The following is a 15610-nucleotide window of genomic DNA, read 5'->3' on the forward strand; positions in this document are numbered from 1 at the left end:
AGGGTATTTCCGTAAACTCATTAAGGGTAACTAATTCGGATCAAATTTTACCTTTTAATTTAACTTGCAATTTTATTAATCAAAGACAACTGGAAATTACGTAGTACCGAAAGGACGGTTCAAGTGTGCTGATCCTTCCTTGACCGTAATCGACTCCCGAACCCGACACATCTTTGGAAAACGCAGATCAGGTAAGAAATAGGGTATCCGATCAACCCATTTGTTTTAAATAAATGATCGGTGGCGACTCCAATCTACATTTTTCAAGTCGAAGCCCAATTATTTTCTGAAAAATACAGTTATTAATTATTATTTTAATATCTGTATTGAGATAAGTCAAAGTATTTGGTTGGTCTTAAATGTTGCGTTGTTTCATTGGATATAGAGGAGGCTTGAGGCTTCATTTTCAATGGCCCATCCCACAAGGGCTTCACTTTCAATGGTCCATCCCATTTCACTATAGAAGGATGCTTCTCACACTTCTTTTAGGTTGGATGATTAAAATAAAGCACCAAAGCAATAATTATTGCTATTATAGTGCTCCTACTGAGCATTTGGTTTTTGTTTATTCATTCGATTCATTGGCTTTATCATGAACATAAACGAATCAACACATTTTTATTCGTGTTTATTTATTTATTAAATAGTAATTGGTGAACTATTCATAAGGAAATTAATATTCTTTATATAAGCAAAGGATATCTTGACTTGGAAGGCAAAAAATTTTTATTGATATAAATATATTTTTTATGTTTAATAATTGTATTTTTTCCTTATATGGAATACTCCTTATATTGTGCATAGGATGCATTGCTAGTTTTCAAAAGTGCAAAAAGATCTTTGGGGTGGGGTGGGTGGTGGGCACAAAGGGACCAAAATAGAATATGCTGCTTTATTATTTTTATTATTATTATTATTATTTCATTTTAATATTGTCCCGGCAAGATTAGCAACTTGTGTAAATGGGAAATTCCATGTTCAACCTTACTTTAAGGACTAAATACCAAAGTTACCCTTTTTTTGACTTCTCTGCTAGTTTCTAGAGAAAGAGAGAGGGTGACACAACACTTATTTTGGTTTAATTGCAGAACCAGTCTTTCTTTAATTTTTGATGAGGTGAAAGGGAATGGATATTCCAAATGCTTTGGAATTATACCAAGTCTCAAATTATACGTGACAAACAAAAAAAGTCCCCTACTTGGGCTGGGCTTTGTGGCTGTGCTCTTGAAGATACTTGGGAAGCTTCGCACTGAAAACTGTCTTAATATTTTTAGACTATTATAAAAATAATAATAAGTAAATATTAGTTTGGATAAACTACAAGTATGTATAGTCATTAAACTATATAACGAAAATACTGATTATATTAAAATGTTAATCTCAAGTAAAGATCAAATATGTAATTAAATTATTTTTATTAACTTATTTAGTCCAATAAAGTTGTATCCTAACTTTCAAGTGCCAGTAGTACAAGCAAGGCTTTCTTAAGCTACGCCTCTCCAGAAGTCCCACAGTAAAATGTCCACGTGTCAATATTTGAAACGTTTCAAAATAACATAATGGATAAAATATTTTTTTTTGATAAAAATAAATAGACAAAGTAAAAAGGTACTCTTTCGAAAGAATTTAGAAAATCCAAAATATTTAATAATAAAAAATAAAGATATTCTAAATTCGCACCGCTTCCCTCCGAATATTCTTCAATTTCCTGTTATATTTACCCCTTATTCTCCCTCCACCACCCCCGTTCCGTTCTGTCGTTGTTCTCTCCAGCCGTTAAGATTCAAGCAATAAGGAGTTTTCGCTATGAAATTTGGGAAGAGCCTTAGTAACCAGATCGAGGATACGTTGCCTGAATGGCGGGACAAATTCCTTTCTTATAAGGAGCTTAAGAAGAAAGTAAAGCTCATTGAACGTAATTCCGATGAGAGGCCGAATAAACGGCGTAAGTTGGATGAAAATTCTGGTGACGTGGTGGATGCCGTGGATAACTCCGGTGATGGAGACGTTATGTCCAGAGAGGAGACCCATTTTCTTAAGCTGTTGGAAGATGAGCTCGAGAAATTCAACACGTTTTTTGTTGAGAAAGAGGAAGAATACATCATTAGATTGAAGGTAATTCCAACTCTGATTTGATTTCGATCTGTTTTATTGGCGGCATTTTTTTGTTTTTTGTTTTTCTTTTCTCCTGCTTTCCCGATAAACAAACAGGGATGCAAAATTCATTACTAGAACCAAAACGAAACGACGTTGGTTTTTACATTCTAATTGCTATGTAAAGATTCTAAGTTCAAGACATAACTATGGATTTTCTATTGTGTAAATTTTGTATGCTTGTTTTATGAGTTATTTTGGACTGGGAACTTGGGATGCAGGAATTACAAGATAACGTGGCAAAGGCAAAGGATTCTAATGAAAAGATGATAAAGATTTGGAGGGAGATAGTCGACTTCCATGGCGAGATGGTTCTATTAGAAATTATAGCGCCCTTAACTACACAGGTATTTCACCTTTTTTTTAATCTCTTCCTCTGTTTAATACTTCAATCAAATATATATATGCCACTTGCTTTGTTTCAATGTTTTACATGATTAGTGGTACATGAATTTACCCATAACCATTAAACTTAAGTAAATAAAGGTTCAAATCTTGACGATTGTGAATTTAGTAAATTGAGTTTATAGGTAGTTTCCATAATAGTGTAAAATTCGATATGAATTAGTCGCTTAATAAATTGAATACTAGTCGAATACTAGTGATTTATTCAAAACAGTAGTACACGGTTTTAGCAGGCCGGATGAGTTGTTGAGGGAAAATATTAGATTTGTAGCTGCTGGGAAACTCCTGTAGAACAGTTGTATGCATTCCTTCTGACATCCATACTTTGCCGGACAACTTATTCACATCCATTCTTTAATCAAACATGAAATGTTCATCACTTCTTTAAAAGACCCATTTGACTGTACTGGGAGCATTTGCTTCACCATGTGCCGCCACTATTATAGATTTATGCCAGTATGGTCTGACTTTCTCCAAATTGTTAGGGTTATTTGAGAAAAACCATTTGGTAAAAGAGTTATAGACGAGATAATTAGAGTTGTACTGAATACTGCTGGGCGGTGCAGAATTGCACCATGATCTCCTGGAAACTGATTTCATTATCTAATAGAATTTGCGTGAAGATCCCCTGGATTTTTTGACGTTAATGCTTTTAAAATGCCCTTACTGCATCAAATGGATTAGATCAGTAACTCAATATGCTATGAACAGGGTTGGTGAAAATACTGAAGAAGTATGACAAAAGAAACTGGTGCTTTGATCCGGTTGCCTTTCATTCAAAGGGTGTTGCGACAGCCCTTTTACACCACGGACTTGCTTCACAAGCTCGTGAAGGAGTGCGAGGCGATGCTGGAACACATCTTCCCCAAGAACGAAAAACCAGCTTCCGGTGAAGCAAAGAATGTGGGGAGCTTATACATGAAAAGCACAATATCAGCATTGCGGGTATTGAAGGAAATTCGGAGTGGAAGCTCAACTGTTAGCGTTTTCTCGTTGCCTCCACTGCAAATAAGCGGATTGGACGAGGCATGGAAAATGAGTCCTGTTCTTGAACAAGCTGCCAAGTAGTTGAATTGTGGTAATATAGGTGAATTATGCTTGAAAATGAATCTTTTTTTTTTTTGGGGTTTAGTTTTTTTTTTCTTACTACATTTTAGCTTTTGTAATGCAAGGCCTAGATGCAAACACATGTAAATCCTATATAACTTGAAGCTACGTTTTGGTATAATCATAAATTTATGTTCAAATGTTTATTTTAATTAATCATTTATCCTGTTGGTTTGTGTTCCTGTTTTTCGAATATGTAATGTTGAAAAGTAACTGATTTCCTTAAGATTAGTATGATAAATTTTATAATATTGCACCTTCGATATTGCACTAACAAATTTAAAGAATAATATAGTAAAACAAATTAAAATAATTTATAAAAATTCAAGAATTAATTATTATTTTAATCATCAAATCATAAAAAAAATATTAACGAGTGAAAAATTGACAACTATACTTTGTGTAATTGGATTTATATCTCCACCACTTCGAGGCATGACATTCTCTCTCAAAAATCAAATTCATAGAATATGAAATTACCATCTCTTATAAATTTCAGGCCTTCTCTTTTCTTTTCTAACGTGGGATTTATATCCTCCACCTCATGAAGACATGACACTGGACTAGGTTTGTTTTGGAGATGGAGAAAAACTCCAGCTTAGAAATATGACATGCTGCAGTTCTCCATGCTTGTGTGACAGCTTGAAGTGTTGATGTAGGAATGTCATTCTTCAATCGCATTAAGACACCTACAGTTACACAATGTGTTCTGCTGGTAGCCCTTCTAGCTCGTGATAGACTCTTCGATGAGGCACGCAACTATAACAAGGAACACCAGATTGAAAATAGTGCCAGATGATTTGAGAGCTTTGCTAGATGGATGCAGGATCCAGCAGCAGGTAAAGATGGGAAACGAATTGTTGAGCAGCCTTGTGAATTGGAAGCCCCTCAATGCTGCACGGTTGATAATCTGAAGGTAACAACAATCAAATTGGTTTGGAACATAAGATGTTTACCACCCAGAATCAGAGCTGATATAATACATTAGGAGTTGCAGCAGTTGATGAAGAAAATGGAAGATAAAAGAGGACATGGACCTAGTTCAGAATTTAGCCTCCATGATGTCAATGTAGAGCGTGAATGTATTCCAATTGGACATTCTCAATTTTCAACATTAACAAGTAAAAACAACAACAAAAACGTGTTGATCAAATGATAAGAAAGGCGTCTAACGTTATCAATTCCTTTCTTATATGCACAGTTCTTGCACCTCCCCAGTTCCACTTTGATCCACTTGTTAATGCATTAATTATTTCAAAAGAGAAAGCATTTCTATCACAAATGGTTCCACGTATTCCACTACAAAGAGTAGCCCGAATTTCGACGAAAAGACAGGCCAATAATGCAACTTAAGCAAATCCCATTGTGCATATATAATGCTCGAATTTGGTTTTGTTTAGCACAGGTTTTGAAAATGGGAGGTTTTGGTTGGTTTCTGTAGCGAAGTACTTGGTGATGTTTTCTTTAGTTGAGGGGCAGGGATCAGGTTTGCAGAATGGATTTTATTCTTCTTCATGTCCAAAGGCTGAAGCTGTTGTAAGATCCATAGTTGAATCTCACTTCAACAATGATCCTCCCGTTGCAGCTGGCTTGCTTAGGCTTCATTTCCATGACTGTTTTGTTCAGGTCACTCTCTTCTTCTTCCTGATTTATTGTGGTGGAAGTGTTACTGATCACATGACTTCCGTGCAGGGATGTGACAGCTCGGTGTTGATCTCCGGCTCTTCCAGCGAGAGAAGTGCATTGCCAAACCTTGGACTTCGAGGATTCAAAGTTATTGACGATGCAAAAACGCAGCTGGAATCTCTATGCCCTGGAGTAGTCTCGTGTGCTGACATCCTAGCATTGGCAGCTCGGGACGCGGTTGACTTGGTTGCTTTCTTTCTTTCTCTACTAACAATAAACCCGAGCTCGTACGCACAAACATACATCGACATGAGATTTTCATTAATTTGATTCCATTTCAGATTGATGGTCCAAGTTGGACCGTTCCAACCGGAAGAAGGGATGGCAGGGTTTCTTCATCATCACAAGCCTCAAGTTTACCGTCTCCACTTGGTTCCATTGCTGCTCAAAGGCAAAAATTTGCAGCAAAAGGCCTCGACGATAAAGATCTTGTAACATTAGTCGGTATGTGTAACACCCCCAACCCATACCCGACCCGGATATGAGTCAGAGATACTACATTGACTTTAAAACACACTCTTAATAAATAATAGTAAAATATTGGGACTTGTATTAAGAAAATACAATAATATACATACTGTAATATAAGTTTACAAAAATATTCAGAGCATACACAACTTAACTCTTTAATTACATGCCAACTGCTATTTACATAACAAAATAACCTACTGATAAGTTGCTTCTGATCTGATGGTTGTAGGAGTAATACTGTCAAGCTGCTTCACCTGTCTCTTCTATTTTCCTCGGATCCTACGTGTGAAACACTCACACGCTAAGTCATCGACTTAGTGAGGCAACAATATAAGGCAATGTATTGTACTGAATATGTCAGGATCATATGAGATGAGATGCAAACATGTAACTAATCAATGTAGTATACTTTAACAATATCCATACCTGTAAGCGTATGACTGTAACATTCATTATTCAGTATTAATAAGTTTATTGGCCCATGATAGCATATTGAGAACCTAAGGTATTTGAGTAATGTGAGGTTGTGCACTATGCTGTCACCACAGCTCGTATAAATGCACCGAAGTGCCCGTAGAATTGCACCGAAGGCCCGTAGAATTGCACCGAAGTGCCGTAGAATTTTGTCCATAAGGACCACGTAGAATCCTTTAAGAATCATATACATATACTATGGATCAAGTATGTGTCTTTCGAGACTTCACACAGGTTCCAAAGGATATACATATGTCCTAAAGAACCGAGTATACCCTCTACCCTTGGCATGCCAACTATACCTAGAGTTCTCATCTACATAACATGGGCTTATACATTTCCCGTAGTTCATATCGCGTAGACATAGTATTCCATACCTTTAACACATAGGCATATCATTTACATACTTTTATCACATAGTGCATAGAACTTTTCTGCATATTCATGTCATGTAATACATATAAGATGAATTCATGTCATGTAATACATTTAATACAAATTCATGTCATGTATCATAATATGGAATGTAATCATGTGTCAAAATATGGAATCTAGACTTATCACAAGTCTAGAACTGAATATACTACTGTATTCATGCTATGCATATGCACTCACCTATACTTCTTTGCCTTTTCCTCGATCGATCCTACTTGTAGATTGTTCCCGAACTCGAGTAGGCTCGGTATCTACATAAACATAATTTTTTTAAGATGATCATCAGACGTCTGTGTCTTGAAATTAAGCTTTAATACTAATTAAAAGAATTAATAGCTTAGTCTTGCTTTCTTTCTTTCTTCTTCTTTTTCTCATGGGGGAATCGGTTCCCCCCTGGGGTATCGATTCCCCTTAAGCAATCTGGAATTCATATACGATGAGGGGGTATCGGTTCCCCCCCTGGGGTACCGATTCCCTCTAGCATTCTGGAAATCATATTCGTTGAAGGGGTATCGGTTCCCCTTGAATGGGTACCGATTCCCCTAACCCAGAAATCCTATTTTTAGCCCGAAAATCATCTAATTTCAACTCAAACATACATATTTCAATCCCTTTACTACTCTTAGCTCTCATACACTTACTTAAACTAATTATTATCCATTAAATACCTCTAAAACTTAGAAATCTAATTCTCCATGTAGCATTTAAATCCAACTCGAATTCCAATATGTTCTAATTTGAATTCTAACCCCTCATACTTCTTAATTAGCTTATTGACAAGTCAAAATTCTGATTCAAACATCAAAACCTCATCCATATCAAAATCTCATCTATAAACTCATTTTCCAAATCTATCTCTAAAACCCTAATCTTGTTGTTTTAATGTCATATAAGCTTTCCTTTAGCTTATATAACATCCAAGCTTTCATTTCCAATCATAAAACATCAAAGAAACTATCAAGTTCAGATTCTTACCTTAAATGCAAGCCCAACGTTGAGAGAAGGAAGAGAAGAAAATGAGGAAGAAGGGAGAAGAATGGGAGGTTCTGGAATACACGTGTTCTCATATACCCCATAGCATTTTATTTAATTAAAAATTCCCCTTGCAAATGACCATTTGGTCCTCACCTTAATCTCATATTTACCAACCTTTATTTTTAAACCATATAATTGTTCTACTTTAATCACCAAATGTTGAAACTTTGCAAATAATCACTAACCCGGCATGGAGGATGTTACAAATCTCTCCCCCTTAAGAAAATTCGTCCTCGAATTTTCATTGCACGAACAAATGAGGGTATTGATGTCGCATATCCTCTTCACGCTCCCGTTGCTTCTTCTACTCTGTGATTCCTCCACAACACTTTGACCAAAGGAATGGTCTTGTTCCTCAATTGCTTAACTTCATGGGCTAAAATTTGAATCGGTTCTTCCTCATAAGTCAAGTCAGGACGAACCTCAATCTCTTCTGGTGTCACGATATGAGAAGGGTCAGATCTATATCTTCGAGCATTGAAACGTGAAAAACATCATGTATCTTTTCCATCTCAGGGGGTAAAACTAGCTGATATGCTACAGGTCCTACTCTCTTTACAATCTCATATGGTCCAATAAACCGAGGACTCAATTTTCCTTTCCGACCAAATCTCAACACCTTCTTCCATGGAGACACTTTTAAAAACACCTTATCTCCAACTTGAAATTCAATTTCTTTCCTTTTAAGATCAGAATAGGACTTTTGCCGATCAGAGGCCACTTTGAGGTTATGCTGAATTTCTCGAACTTTCTGTTCTACATCTTGAATTAAATCCGGACCAAGAACACTTCGGTCTTTGAGTTCATACCAATTTAATGGAGTACGACATTTTCTTCCATATAATGCTTCATAGGGAGCCATCTTGATACTCGAATGATAACTATTGTTGTAAGCGAACTCTGCCAGCGGTAAATACTTTCCCATGATCCTTTAATTCCATTACGCACGCTCTCAACATGTCTTCCAATATCTGAATAGTTCTCTCTGATTGCCCATCAGTCTGAGGATGAAAAGCCGTACTAAAGTTTAAACGAGTCCCCAACGCTCCATGCAAAGATTTCCAGAATCTAGAAGTGAATCGAGGGTCCCGATCAGAGACTATGGAAACAGGTACTCCATGCAATCTAATAACTTCTAATATACAGCTCTGCATACTTTTCCATAGAGAAATCCGTTTCTAACAGGGAGGAAATGCGCTGACTTAGTTAATCGATCAACAATTACCCAGATTGATTCTCTTTTGTTCGGAGTCAAGGGTAACCCCGAAACAAAATCCATCGTAACATTTTCCCACTTCCATTGAGGAATTAAAAGCGGTTGCAATAATCCTGATGGAACTTGATGTTCGGCTTTGACTTGTTGACATATCAAACATTTAGACACAAATTCTGTGATGCTTCGCTTCATCCCTGACCACCAAAATCGATCCTTCAAATCCATATACATCTTGGTTCCACCGGGTGCATCGTTAACGGACTGCAATGAGCCTCTGTTATCTCCTTCTTCAAGTCATTGTCGGGTATTACAATTCTTCCTTTACAATAAAGATTTCCATCTGACTTAATCTCAAAGTCTTTAATCTCTTTGTTCTTACTTGCTCAATTCTTTTCAAACACATTTCATCTTACCTTGCAATTCTCTATTCGTTCCAACCATGTTGGTTTAAGGGTTAATTCTGCACAAAGACCACCGTCTCCCGTTAAAGATAATCTTGCATCCATAGCTCGTAAAGCTGCAAACGTCTTTCTACTCAGAGCATCTGCGACCACATTAGCCTTTCCGGGATGATAGTCAATTATCACATCGTAGTCCTTTAAGAACTCTACCCATCTACGTTGCCTCAATTCAATTCTTTTTGAGTCATCAGGTACTTCAGGCTCTTGATCCGTATATAAGTAACAACGTTCCCCATAAAGATAATGACGCCAAATCCTGAGAGCGAATACTACCGCAGCCATTTCTAAATCATGTGTGGGTAATTCCTTTCATGTGTTTTCAACTGTCTCGATGCGTACGCTACCACTTTTCCTTCTTGCATTAGTACACACCCCAACCCGTTATGGGATGCGTCACTATATACTACAAAATTCTTGCCAGATTCCGGTTGAACCAATATCGGAGTTTCCGTCAGAATTCTCTTTAAAGCTTCGAAACTTTCTTGACATTCGGAAGTCCAAACAAATGGTACGTTCTTTCTCATTAGCTTTGTTAGAGGCAGCACAATCATCGAAAATTCTTAACGAATCTTCGATAGTAACCGGCAAGTCCCAGAACTCCGAACTTCAGACACATTCTTAGGAACTTCCCAATCCATTATAGCTTTAACTTTCTGAGGGTTACTCTAATCCCAACTGCCGAGATCACATGCCCAGGAAAATTACTTCCCTTAACCAGAACTCACATTTGGACAATTTGGCATACAACTTTTATCTTTTAAAATTTGCAAGACGATCCTCAGATGTGTGCTATGCTCTTCATGGGATTTCGAGTACACCAGTATGTCATCAATAAAGACAACAACAAACTGGTCCAAGTAGGGCTGAAAAATCCTGTTCATAAGATCCATGAAAGCAGCAGTGCATTCGTTACTCCGAATGGCATTACTATGAATTCATAATGACCATATCTCGTTCTGAAAGCTGTCTTCGGAGTATCTTTCTCCTGGATCTTCAATTGATGATAACCCGAACGTAGATCGATCTTTGAAAATACCGAAGCTCCTTTTAGTTGATCAAACAAATCATCAATGCGCGGAAGGGGATACTTGTTCTTGATGGTCACCTTATTGAGCTGTCGATGTCAATGCAAAGACGCATTGATCCATCCTTCTTTTTAACAAATAACACCGGAGCTCCCCAAGGCGATACACTTGGTTGGATAAATCCCTTCTCTAGCAATTCTTGTAATTGATGCTTTAACTCTTGCAATTCTTTCGGAGCCATTCGATAAGGTCCATTGCAATCGGAGCTGTTCCCGGCATTATTTCTATTTGGAATTCTACCTCTCTATCCGGAGGTAATCCTGGCAATTCAGCAGGAAAAACATCAGGGAACTCTCGAACTATTGGAATTTCCTCTAACTTTTTCTCTTGAGCTCTTGAATCAATCACATTTGCCAGAAAACCCTGACATCCTTGTAGCAATAATTTCTTGGCAGACATCATTGATATTACATTTGCTAACGGATTAAACTTTTCACTGTTCACACTTATCTCTATTCCGTCTGGACTTTTCAGAGTTACCTTTTTCAATCTGCAACTAACATCTCCATAATACCGAAACAACCAATCCATTCCCAGAATCACTTCAAACGTCAAAGGGTAATTCCATCAGATTAGCAGGGAATTCAATTCCCTGAATCTTTATGGGACACCCCACAAACTTTATTCACCCGGGCACTCTGGCCTAACGGAGTTGTTACTATATTCTCATTACTCGTAGCTTCTAAGGGAATCCCCAACTCCTTTACTAACTTACTTGTAATATAAGAATAATTAGAACCCGGATCAATCAGTACCAATACCAATTTATCATACAACTGAAAATACCTGCTATAATATCAGGGTCATCACGGTCTTCACTTGTCTTTAGGTTGTATACTCGAGCAGTGGATCGAACTTCAGGTTGAGCAGAGAATTCAGAGGGTTCCTTCCTCTGCCTCTTCCTCGGCCTCTTGGTGAAAAAGAACCAGCTCTTCCAGATGGTGCCGGCTCCCCAACCATCAAGGGACAGTCCCGGACAAATGTCCAGCATCCCCGCATCGAAAACAAGTCCCAGCTGCCATACGACACTCCCCATAATGATTTTTCCCGCAGTGCTCACAATGTTTCCTTTGACCCGGAGTAGATCTCCCACCAGATTCTACTGACTGCGTCTGTCTAGGTCTTGCCTGACTTGCTCCCCTAGCAGACGATGCAACTGATTCTGATCTAGTTTGTGATCGAAATCCCGAGTCTCTTCCCTTTTTGTTGGTGTTGAACCAGAATAAGTAGTCGTCCTCTTTGATGTCTGAACCCTTGAGTCCCCAAATCTTTCATTCTGAGCCCTTTCAAGAGCTTTTGCACGATTGATCACCTCCTGGAACGAGGACAAGTTTAATACTATCAACATTTCCTTAAGCCTAGGGCGCAAGCCCTCCACGAACCATTCGCAAGCATCTTTCTCAGTAGGCACAAGCTCGGCTGCAAACCTGCTCAGCTTATTAAACTCACATTCGTACTCATACACAGAGCGGCTCATCTGCTTCAAACTCATAAATTCCTGCTTCATTTGGCGGATAAACTGATCCCCAATGTACTTGCTTTAAATTCTTCTAAAAACAAACCAAGTCAGCTGGTCGGTTGACATCCTCATGGTGACATTCGTCCACCATATCCTCGCCTGACCCCTTAGTAAAGACACAGCTCCATCTAATTTCTCCACTTCGGAACAGTGGAGACCATCTAACATGATTTTCAAATCATTCAACCAAAGATCCGCTGACACCGGACCTTCATCAGCTTCTCCCTTAAACTCGGGAGCTCCTAAACTTCTCAATTCTTTTGCTACATTAATTCGTGGAGTTAGTGGAGCAGGAGGTTGAAGACGCGTCAGAATAGCGTCTAACGTTCTGAAGAACGTATCTTGATCTTGCACAGGCACTCCTGAGATGCCTGTTCTTCACCTTGCCTGGCCAGGGCAGGTGAATTACTGCTTTCAGCATGTCTATCTTCTCCCGCTTCACTTCGGGAGCTATTATGTCCGGACATCTAATAAGAATATACACATTGTTCTATTAGCAAAACATCATACTCATACTATACCAGATCAGAAGTTATCACCATTTGTGGCATGTATTCCATTTAAAGACTCCATAGACTCTGGTTTATGCCTAGAATCGGCTAAACCATAGCTCTGATACCATTAAATGTAACACCCCCCCAACCCATACCCGACCCGGATATGAGTCAGAGATACTACATTGACTTTAAAACACTCTTAATAAATAATAGTAAAATATTGGGACTTGTATTAAAAAATACAATAATACATACTGTAATAAGTTTACAAAAATATTCAGAGCATACACAACTTAACTCTTAATTACATGCCAACTGCTATTTACATAACAAAATAACCTACTGATAGTTGCTTCTGATCTGATGGTTGCAGGTAATACTGAAGCTGCTTCACCTGTCTCTTCTATTTTCCTCGGATCCTACGTGTGAAACACTCACACGCTAAGTCATCGACTTAGTGAGGCAACATAATAAGGCAATGTATTGTACTGAATATGTCAGGATCATATTGAGATGCAAACATGTAACTAATCAATGTAGTATACTTTAACAATATCCATACCTGTAAGCGTATGACTGTAACATTCATTATTCAGTATTAATAAGTTTATTGGCCCATGATAGCATATTGAGAACCTAAGGTATTTGAGTAATGTGAGGTTGTGCACTATGCTGTCACCACAGCTCGTATAAATGCACCGAAGTGCCGTAGAATTGCACCGAAGTGCCGTAGAATGCACCGAAGTGCCCGTAGATTTTGTCCATAAGGACCACGTAGAATCCTTTAAGAATCATACATATACTATGGATCAAGTATGTGTCTTTCGAGACTTCACACAGGTTCCAAAGATACATAGTCCTAAAGAACGAGTATACCCTCTACCTTGGCATGCCAAACTATACCTAGAGTTCTCATCTACATAACATGGGCTTATACATTTCCCGTAGTTCATATCGCGTAGACATAGTATTCCATACCTTTAACACATAGGCATATCATTTACATACTTTTATCACATAGTGCATAGAACTTTTCTGCATATCATGTCATGTAATACATATAGATGAATTCATGTCATGTAATACATTTAATACAAATTCATGTCATGTATCATAATATGGAATGTAATCATGTGTCAAAATATGGAATCTAGACTTATCACAAGTCTAGAACTGAATATACTACTGTATTCATGCTATGCATATGCACTCACCTATACTTCTTTGCCTTTTCCTCGATCGATCCTACTTGTAGATTGTTCCGAACTCGAGTAGGCTCGGTATCTACATAACATAAATTTTTTAAGATGATCAGACGTCTGTGTCTTGAAATTAAGCTTTAATAGCTTACTAATTAAAAGAATTAATAGCTTAGTCTTGCTTTCTTTTTCTTCTTCTTTTTCTCATGGGGGAATCGGTTCCCCCCCTGGGGTATCGATTCCCTTAAGCAATCTGGAATTCATATGAGGGGGTATCGGTTCCCCCCCTGGGGGTACCGATTCCCCTCTAGCATTTGGAAATCATATTCGTTGAAGGGGTATCGGTTCCCCTGAAGGGTACCGATTCCCCTAACCCAGAAATCCTATTTTAGCCCGAAAATCATCTAATTTCAACTCAAACATACATATTCAATCCCTTTACTACTCTTAGCTCTCATACACTACTTAAACTAATTATTATCCATAAATACCTCTAAAACTTAGAAATCTAATTCTCCATGTAGCATTTAAGAATCCAACTCGAATTCCAATATGTTCTAATTTGAATTCTAACCCTCATACTTCTTAATTAGCTTATTGACAAGTCAAAATTCTGATTCAAACATCAAAACCTCATCCATATCAAAATCTCATCTATAAACTCATTTCCAAATCTATCTAAAACCTAATCTTGTTGTTTTAATGTCATATAAGCTTCCTTAGCTTATATAACATCCAAGCTTTCATTTCCAATCATAAAACATCAAAGAAATATCAAGTTCAGATTCTTACCTTAAATGCAAGCCCAACGTTGAGAGAAGAAGAGAAGAAAATGAGGAAAAGGGAGAAGAAATGGGAGGTTCTGGAATACACGTGTTCTCATATACCCCATAGCATTTTATTAATTAAAAATTCCCCTTGCAATGACCATTTGGTCCTCACCTTAATCTCATATTACCAACCTTTATTTTAAACCATATAATTGTTCTACTTTAATCACCAAATGTTGAAACTTTGCAAAATAACACTAACGGCATGGAGGGTTACAGTATGCATATACTACGTACATAGTTTCTTCTCCACCAAGTTTCCGATTGCTTAATTACATGTTATGTTTTCTATGGCAGGGGCACATACCATTGGGCAAACGGATTGCTTGTTCTTTCGCTACCGCCTATATAACTTCACAGTAAACCGGAAGTGCAGGACCCGACGATTAACCAATCATTCTTAGTACAACTCCAAACTTTAGTCCGAAACGGTTGACTGTTCGAAAAGGGTGGCATAGATATAAACAGTCCAACGAAGTTTGACGTGAGCTTCTTCAAAAATGTTCGTGATGGAAAGGAGTAATAGAATCGGACCAGAGGCTTTGGGGAGATGCTGCTACGCTTAGGGTAGTGGAAAAATATGCAGGGAACATAAGAGGATTGTTGGGGTTAAGGTTTGATTATGAGTTCGTAAAGCGATGATAAAGATGAGTAGGATTGAAGTGAAAACTGGGTCCGAAGGAGAGATTAGGAAGATATGTTCAAAGACTAATTAATCATTGATTGCATTGTTTAGCATAACGAACATCTCTGTTACATGTACTACAAAAGTCCTCTTTTGCAAATCTCATTTGATGCCAAAAAGAATCTCATATATGGCTGTATGTTTTTATAATACAATCTAAAATAATTATGTAAAATTTTAAATGAAGATTTTTTTTTTTGAAATAATCGAAATGGTACTTATTGATCACTACATTTTTGTAATTAATCTATAATTTGTCTAAAAGCATCAATTGGAAATGCTTGATTCTCTTCTTGATTGAGACTTAATTTATTATGTAATTAAGCATTGGGGTTTAGGACGGCAGCAGGC

The 15610-nt window shown here is 37.6% G+C and overlaps 1 protein-coding gene and 2 pseudogenes across 1 annotated transcript; all 3 read left to right on the forward strand.

Annotated features, from left to right (window-relative positions):
* Positions 1–1700: 1700 nt before the first annotated feature.
* LOC120132248 (SPX domain-containing protein 2-like) lies at positions 1701–2471 on the forward strand (the record flags this gene model as incomplete). Its single annotated transcript, XM_039149054.1, has 2 exons — positions 1701–2115; positions 2376–2471. Coding segments are annotated over exons 1-2 (405 nt in total), but the record flags the coding sequence as incomplete, so codon positions are not given.
* Positions 2472–2479: 8 nt separating this feature from the next.
* On the forward strand, positions 2480–3676 carry LOC120132284 (annotated as a pseudogene).
* Positions 3677–5008: 1332 nt separating this feature from the next.
* On the forward strand, positions 5009–15295 carry LOC120132285 (annotated as a pseudogene).
* Positions 15296–15610: the final 315 nt, after the last annotated feature.

This window comes from Hibiscus syriacus, unplaced genomic scaffold (genome assembly GCF_006381635.1).
Source record: "Hibiscus syriacus cultivar Baekdansim isolate YM2019G1 unplaced genomic scaffold, ASM638163v2 tig00110560_pilon, whole genome shotgun sequence".
Taxonomy (NCBI): Eukaryota; Viridiplantae; Streptophyta; class Magnoliopsida; order Malvales; family Malvaceae; genus Hibiscus; species Hibiscus syriacus.